This window comes from Nesoenas mayeri (genome assembly GCF_963082525.1).
Source record: "Nesoenas mayeri genome assembly, chromosome: 16".
In the NCBI taxonomy this organism is placed as follows: domain Eukaryota; kingdom Metazoa; phylum Chordata; class Aves; order Columbiformes; family Columbidae; genus Nesoenas; species Nesoenas mayeri.
The window spans coordinates 16099356-16107253 of NC_137562.1; the positions used below are offsets into that span (position 1 = coordinate 16099356).

A 7898-nucleotide genomic window follows, 5' to 3' on the forward strand; every position below is an offset into this window, starting at 1 on the left:
TGCGTTAAGCATATGGGAAGCCCAGAAAATACAGATGGATGGGGAAGATGAATCTCTAATAGCCCAGGAGAGAAGTAATGGCAGAGAGCTTTTTTCAAGAATTCTCTTGCTTCTGTAAACATGAAAAGAAGGGAAACGGTCCAGATACGGCACTGAGGAGTTACCGCTCTTCCCAGCCAGAAGAAGGCGCTTTGCAGATGGCAGGGGCAGGAACAAACAGTCAAGTGGACTAGAAAACGTTCCCACACGCGTGTACTCAGCTACGCTGTCTTGATCCGCGCAGCCCGGTCACGCTGCCAGGGGAGGGTCTCTGTCTGTTCGGCTGCGCAGCAGAAGCCAAATGTCGGGCACACACGTGCAGCTGCTGCTTTGGCAGCGAGGTGAGAAACAAGTGTACTCACGACTCCTCTGTGCTTCTCTCCCCTCTCTGGCAGATACTGAGCTGCAGCTGAGACGGGATTCCATCTTCTGTCAGTCTCTTGTGGCTGCGATTTGCACCTTTTCAGAGCAGTTACTGGCTGCTCTCAACTATCGATACAACAACAATGGGGAATATGAAGAGAGCAGCAGAGACGCCAGCAGGAAGTGGCTGGAGCAGATAGCAGCCACCGGGGTTTTACTCAACTACCAGTCCCTCCTGTCCCCCGCTGTGGTAAGATGAAGGGCCGCGGCACCCGGCTCTGCTCGCACTTGCCTGTGAGAGTCCCTGCTACTCACAGCACAGCCAGAGCCCCTTCGCTCGAGCAGCGTTTACACCCTCACTGCAGCGACCTCTGGGGGTTCCCGCTGCTGACAACCATGTGCCAATATTCCACACCCCAGCATCTTCATCTCCTCACAAATTCCAGGCCCGCTGTCACAGCAGAACGCTACAGGAATCTGTCTGCCTCTGTTTTGCAGTGATGCTGCTGCCTTTAGGGAGGTCTTAGTGCTCAGCTGTTGCTGAGGCATGTGTGGCCTGCCATCTTCTGGTGAAAACACACACTTCTGCAAATAGGTGAAGGAGTTCTGAGTTGTAGGTGTAAAGTTTGGAGAAAGATACTTTCAAACTTAGTCCTTAAACCTCTCTGCAAATCACATCAAGTGACACCTGAGCAAAGGGCAGCTAAACTGGTATTACAGAGGTAAAAAGCCATTAGTAATGACCTGGCTGGGATGGAGTTTATGGGAAGCTCTATGTTCTGGTCTAGGTGTGCTGAACCAAAGCATTTCCATAACAAGCACACCTTCCTGCCACTGATCTCTTCCTGATCATAACCGATGTGTATCTGCTCTTTGCTCTCAGAAGGAGGAGCGCACCATGCTGGAGGACATCCAGGTCACCCTGACCGAACTGGACAAAGTTGCCTTCTATTTCAAGCAGCTGGATGAAAGTCTTGTAGCAAGTGAGTATTGAGTGTTTCCTTGAAGCTCTTTTTGATTTCTTGCTGGTTTTATGGGTTAATGTCCTCCACGATTATAAATCTAACAGGCCATGCCATGACTATGAGGTGCCATGAAACAAGATGGGCTTTTAATTATTAACCGTGTATATTGTATCATGGCATCAAACATCACACTAGGTCACGCTGTGTACCTCAGTGTCCGTCTCGGAGCCCGCACGCTCTCAGTAACGGCTCTCCCGTATGCAGCTGAGCGTGGAGATCTGAAACATCATTAGACAATCTAACAAACTCGGATAGCAATGGTTTCACATTTCTCCAGCTGTGGTGAAGCAGCAAGTGTTCTATCTGTATTTCTGCAGACACTCATGTCTTCTACCACATCGAGGGAAGTCGTCAGGCGCTGAAGGTTATCTTCTACCTGGACAGCTACTACTTCTCCAAGCTGCCTTCTCGCTTTCAGAACGGGGGAAGCTTGAAACTGCACACGGTGCTCTTCACAAAAGGTATCTATAAAAGGCTTTCTTCAGCAAAATAAGCTGATGATGTTGAAAGAGTCAAAACAAAGAATGACCATGAAGCTCTTAACACAGCTGAGAAGGACAGACATTGAAGAACCAGATCCTTCTGTTCCAGGAGGACCTGGAGAGTGCCAGATTTTAGACCAAGGCTCAGTCCTGCCTGGATGGGGCTTTCTTGTGCCTCCCTGTAAAGATCCAGGCCACAGGGATGTACTGGACTTCCTGAGCAGTCTGATCTAGTGTGGTGTCAGACCTGCCCAGGCTGCACAGTGTTTGTAAAAGCACACACCATGACAGAGTTATCTGGGCTAGAAATTACCTTGTTAAGCAAATATTCACACCAAAATACAATACAGGAGGTTTCCTTCAAGGGGATATTAATTGGGAGTAATTGCTTTTAGACAAAACTGCTTCCTGTGCAGCTCACCTTTATGGTACTACCACTACACTCCCATACTGGGAAATGTGTTGAATTAGTGCAGTGACAGAATCAGCCTTGACATGATCCAACAGTCATTTGCTGAGCAGTGAAATGATAGAGATAAATAAGTAAATTAATTCTAAAAAATCAAAACCATAGGTTTAGTAAAATGTTTCCTTCCTCAGCTCTGGAGAGCACGGAGGGGCAGTCCCAGCCGCCCGGTGCATCCTTAGAAGAGCTTCAACAGCAGATTAATGGTGCTTCACTTGAAAAGGTGCAGCAATACTACCGTAAACTCAGGTATTTCCTGCTTATCTTTTGCTTTAAAAGACACTGAAAAAAGTGCTCCTTGCTACGGACCTTAGAACGTAATGAAAAATGGGTTCTGTCCCGGATGGTTTCCTGTACGAATCCGGTGTCTCGTGTGGGAAGCCTGTCGGTGCTCCCGCGGCGAGCTCGTCCTGAGCAGCGCGCCGCGCGGGATGCGAGTCCCAGCTCATTTGACTTCGGAAGTTTTGTAGAGATAAAATTACATTAAAAAGGGGAATTTGGAATGTTTTAGTACAGACTCTGTAAATTACTGCAATCAAAGTTCTTCAAAAAGCAGATCTTGAAGTACAAGGTTTTATTTAGGCTGGCCTTCTCAGATGTTTTCTACAAGGTAATAGACATTGTATGTGCTTGAAATGCGATGCACCGACTAACATGGTTCTTGCTGGCCCTTTTGCAGAACGTTTTACCTGGAGAGATCAAACTTGCCCACTGATTCCAATACTACTGCGGTGAAGATTGACCAGGTACTGTTACTTCATGCTTATTTCTGCGTGAGGGGGTCTCTCAGACCCCAGTCGCGGGACAGCCCTGTGCCAGACTCGTACAAACCCAAACGTCACTCAGGAATTGATCCCTGCCCTGAACAAGTGACCTGAATTTCTCTGATGCTTGGCGTGCAGAACCACGGCGGACACAGCGCCCTCGCTTGTGCCCCGATAGGACTCCATGTCACCCTGGCTGCCCCTGCAGCATCTGATGGTAGAGTGAATGAATTGATTCGCCTCTCCCACAGACACATGAAATGAACAACTGCAGAATTTGCAAGTTGTGCTTTGGTCACAGTTACAGAAGGAAGCAGCAGCAGAGCGGTATTTCCCTGCAGAGGCAGTCTGTCTGGCGGGGCAGGCGGTGCGTGGACGTGAGCATGGAGGGCATTAAATGCTACTGCAGGGAAGAAAAATCGGAGACTATTTTGACAATTATAATATACATTGTAAACAATTTATCTATAATTGTGGACAGTTGCCCCAAACCTAGGTAATTGTCTATATTTTTCCACTTCTGAAGTCCATATATATTCTAAATAGCTGTTACAGTGTGGCAGTTACTGTTGTGTAGATTATTGTGCTTAGACATAGGATAAAGAATTGTAAATGTCTGTACAAGTGAAGGTGTAAATACGCCACGGATGCATTTTTGTACTGCTCTGTTTAGCTTATTCGCCCCATTAACGCGATGGACGAGCTGTGTAGGCTGATGAAGTCTTTTGTTAACGCAAAACCGGCGCAGTCAGGATACTGCAGCAGCAACGCGTCGGGCGCTGGGCTGCTGCCCGTGTCCTCCGAGCTCTGCTACCGACTGGGGGCCTGTCAGATCGCCATGTGCGGCACCGGCATGCAGAGGTGAGGTTGGGCAGCTGCGCGTTACTGCTGCGGGGAGAGCTGCTGTCCTGTCCAGAGACTGGAGCAATACAGTGGATTCTGTTCAAAGCAATAGAAAGGTAGATGGTAATGGAATATAATAAGGACCTAAATCTACTGCCATCTTCTTTTTAGGGTAGCTTGTGACTTTTAATACTTTTGTTAATAATTAGTATTGAAACACAGTCTCTTTTTTATGTTTCGGTGCATCATCCAATGCAACTGGGTGATCTCAGTGCATATAACTTTCAGTCAATGTTGTCTTCAATCACACACTGAAAATGTAGGAAGCTGCTCAAAAGTGGCATTAGAACCTTGGCGTGTGCAGCATCGGTCCTGAGCGCACCCGGCGCTCCCAGTCCCTCACAACCACCAAGTAAACAGACAATTCATTGTGAATAAGTTCACGTGGATGGGTGCAGAGCAGCAGTGGAATGCAGCGTTGTCCGATGCTGCTGGGGACTCAGACAGCTGCAGCGTTTAGGTGGAACGAGACTGGAAAGGCGGGACTGAGGCACTTGATAGTTTCGCGAGTAAAAACTTAAACAATTAAATAGAAGAACACTAGCTAACAGAAGTCATACTTAACAAGTAGGCATGCTGTACATACGTATTTATGCAGTTTTCAGTACGATCTGTGATTCCATGCTGCTTGTTCCTGTGTTCAGGAGCACCCTGAGCGTGTCCCTGGAGCAAGCGGCCATTCTGGCCCGGAGCCACGGACTTCTGCCCAAGTGCATCATGCAAGCCACAGACATCATGCGCAAGCAAGTAAGTGTCTGGCTGTGTGTGCTGCGCGCCAGCGTGCCGTTCCGGGAACACCTTTGTACAAACACCAGTTCATGTCAGCGTGGCGCTGTATTTTGTGCACTACAAACCCACAGAGCCAAACTTCTGTTAATGTCTGAATAGATACGCAAATATTGGACAGGAACAAATTCACTTTTGCGTATACAGGCGTGACAGCAACTAGAATACATGCTTCAGTGTACAATATTGAAAGTGTGTGCCTTGATGGTTAGAAAGTAGAGATTACCCAGTATATTTAAGACAGTTTCTGTATATAGAAAGAACAAGTCTCAGTCACAGTGTTAAATAGGAGAAATTCCCTAGTGCCAGACAGCAGTGCTTGTAAAGTGCTTTGGGACCAATTCCATCTTTTAAGTAAACACAGATGACTAATGTATCCACCCAATGGATTCTAAATCTTCTGAAAGTAGTTAATGGATTCTCAAATAGAAACCATACTCCCATTATAATATTTTCCCCTAAGGATCAGATGCTTTATCAATACTGTCAGTACCATAAATTCTCTGTTTCCTCAGGGACCAAGGGTTGAAATCTCTGCCAAGAATCTGCGAGTGATGGACCAAATGCCGCAGTGTGCGCCTCGGTAGGTTATTATGTATTATGCATTTTATCTGAGTTCTGGTTTTATGTTTCTGTAACAGTTGTGGAGTTGCTGTTACAACCAGATTGCCTGAGTAGCCATAGTGTAAAAAAAGGAACAAATTGCTGCTGTTCTTTCTCACTGTACTAAACCAGTGCACTGTAGATTAATCAGCTTGACGCAATTTCAAAGTGCCTGCGTTTTCTGAACAAAGTGCAACTGCGCAGACAGGGGTCTCTGCCGGACTCAGCCAGTGACTGAGCGCCTGGCAGCCAGCGGAGCGCTTAGAAAGAAAAGCTCCCGACTGGCAAATCCGCGAGTCGCAGGCCGGCGCTGCTGCGGGGAGCGGGGGGGCGGGGGGGCAGGGGAACGGGGGAGCAGGGGAGCGGGGGGGCAGGGGAGCGGGGGGGCGGGGGGGCAGGGGAGCGGGGGGGCAGGGGAGCAGGGGAGCGGGGGAGCGGGGGGGCGGGGGAGCAGGGGAGCGGGCTCTGGGCCCGTGGCAGAGCGGCTTTACGAGCAAGCACTAAGTCAGAGTAACCAGAGGTTTTTCAACTGTATCAACAACCAAATCCGTTATTTTATCTGTTGGGTGTCCCAGTCTGTATGTGGGATGAACTCTCTTGTTCGGGAAAAATATTGAAGTGGATTTGAACCAAAGGAAATAGAAAAGGAGAAAAGGGACGGTTGGAGACCCAAATTGGGACAAAGTTAAAAGGGAGTGATGGAAAGTCTCAAATAGAATTTAAACAATGATTGTAAATATTTCAGTTAGTAAATCACTAGTGGCACTTCTAAATTTGCAATTATTAAAGTCAAAAATAGTGGTATTCTTGATATCTAATTACCTCTAAAGCTTGCAGAATGCTAAAGGAGAAACTGACTCTCATACTCTGCCATGACGTTATGTTATCATCCTTACGATATTTAATACCAAACTCTTCATCTGCCTTAAAGACTCTATAGGTTGTGCCAGCCTCCTACAGATGGGGATTTATAGAAGCGAGCGCGACGGCCGCGTTGCAGCCCCTCTCGAGCGCTGAGCCCCGCCGAGGCCCGGGTGAGCCGCCCCGCGGTGCAGCCCCAGGGATGGATGTGGCCCCGCGGGCTCCCGCTGCCCCCGCCGCTGGAGGAAACCCGAGACACCCACCGCACAGCCTATGGACCGCGCTGCTGTCGCCGGGGCCTGGAGCGACCGGTCACTGGGGACTTGTCTGTGCTGCCACCTGAAGGTCGTGGACTTCCGGACTGGTGAAGAAAACGCCGACGGACGCGGGTCCCCCCCCGTGCTGCACCCGGCGCCCAGCGCAGCGCCGGCACCGCTCCGGTCAGTGCCCTCGAGCGGCAGCTTCGTAAACACCACTGTTCATGAACTGACCTGCACTTTGGAACAACACATAGCACAATTTGTGGTTTATTCAAATATGAACATAAAGAATTTCTTCTGGAGCAATTTTCCACTTCAGCCCAGTGAGAACCAGTCTCTCTATGCTGCAGAGTATACATTCCATAATACTTCTTAACATTACTTCATTTTACTTACTGTAGCTTTCAGGTTTTTTATTAACTCTTTCTACTAATGCCCTGTTGTACTCTGGCAATCCAGTGCTATTGAAGAGAAGAGAGGGGGAGTGGAGGATTTTAAAGGAAACTTTACAAAGGAAAAATACAGTCTTATAATCTGATTATTTGAACAGATGTAGTTTTTAAAACAGGTCAGAAGAACTATACTTATTTATGTGGAGTGGAATATGTGTTTTCGATCATGTTATTATATATACAAGATCTAAATAAAAATTATATTGTTTAAAATGGGACCAAGATGCTGGCAATTACACAGCTACTCCCAGTTTACTGAAAAAAGATCTACATTATTTAAAATCTTTCAATATTTAAGTAGTCTTTAATACAGTTATTAAGATGTATTAGGGTTGCTTTTAAGTTAAGAGAGAAAAGGAATGGTGTATATAATGTACTTTATATTTTCTTGTTTGAGACCTTGTTCTCTATCCTGTCAGTATTACCCTAAGCACAGTGACTGTCTCCACGTTGCTGGCTGGAACTAACTGCGCCATGTCGGCAGTCTCAGGGCAGAAGTGACGTTCCTTGGGAGCGAGTGCCTTACCCAGCGCCCGGCGGGACCCAGCAGCGCCTGGCACATGAAGGTCGGGGTTAGTTGTGAGGGTGTTTGGGTTTTAGCTGGCTTAACTTTGTTTTATTAACATCCAAACCAACTCAAAAATTAAACTTAGATTTTTTCCATTTGGATATGAAGGGCTCTTAAATTTTTTAATCTACACATCAACACAAACTGGCTTGTGACAAATTGGGGGTGCAGATTGTTCTGAACCTTCTTTCTTAATCTGTTTTTCCTTCACTCACAGACTGGAATAATTTTGGGGAAGGACCGTGTTTCGTTTAATCTCTGTTCTATCATCCCTGTTTCTCTGAGTCCAGCAGCCCGTGGCAGGAGCGGGGCCAACCGTGGCTCCC

At 47.3% G+C, this 7898-nt stretch overlaps 1 protein-coding gene across 1 annotated transcript in view; it reads left to right on the plus strand.

Moving 5' to 3' along the window:
* The window catches only part of PREX1 (phosphatidylinositol-3,4,5-trisphosphate dependent Rac exchange factor 1), a gene marked incomplete at both ends in the record, with an annotated part of 113193 nt that extends 106788 nt beyond the window's left edge, over nt 1-6405 (plus strand). The window contains 9 exons of the mRNA XM_080354510.1: nt 435-652; nt 1286-1385; nt 1745-1888; nt 2510-2624; nt 3055-3121; nt 3813-4000; nt 4687-4789; nt 5344-5411; nt 6363-6405. Coding sequence (XP_080210636.1) covers nt 435-652; nt 1286-1385; nt 1745-1888; nt 2510-2624; nt 3055-3121; nt 3813-4000; nt 4687-4789; nt 5344-5411; nt 6363-6405 — 1046 coding nt within the window. The remainder of the gene's footprint in view (nt 1-434; nt 653-1285; nt 1386-1744; nt 1889-2509; nt 2625-3054; nt 3122-3812; nt 4001-4686; nt 4790-5343; nt 5412-6362) is intronic.
* Nucleotides 6406-7898: the final 1493 nt, after the last annotated feature.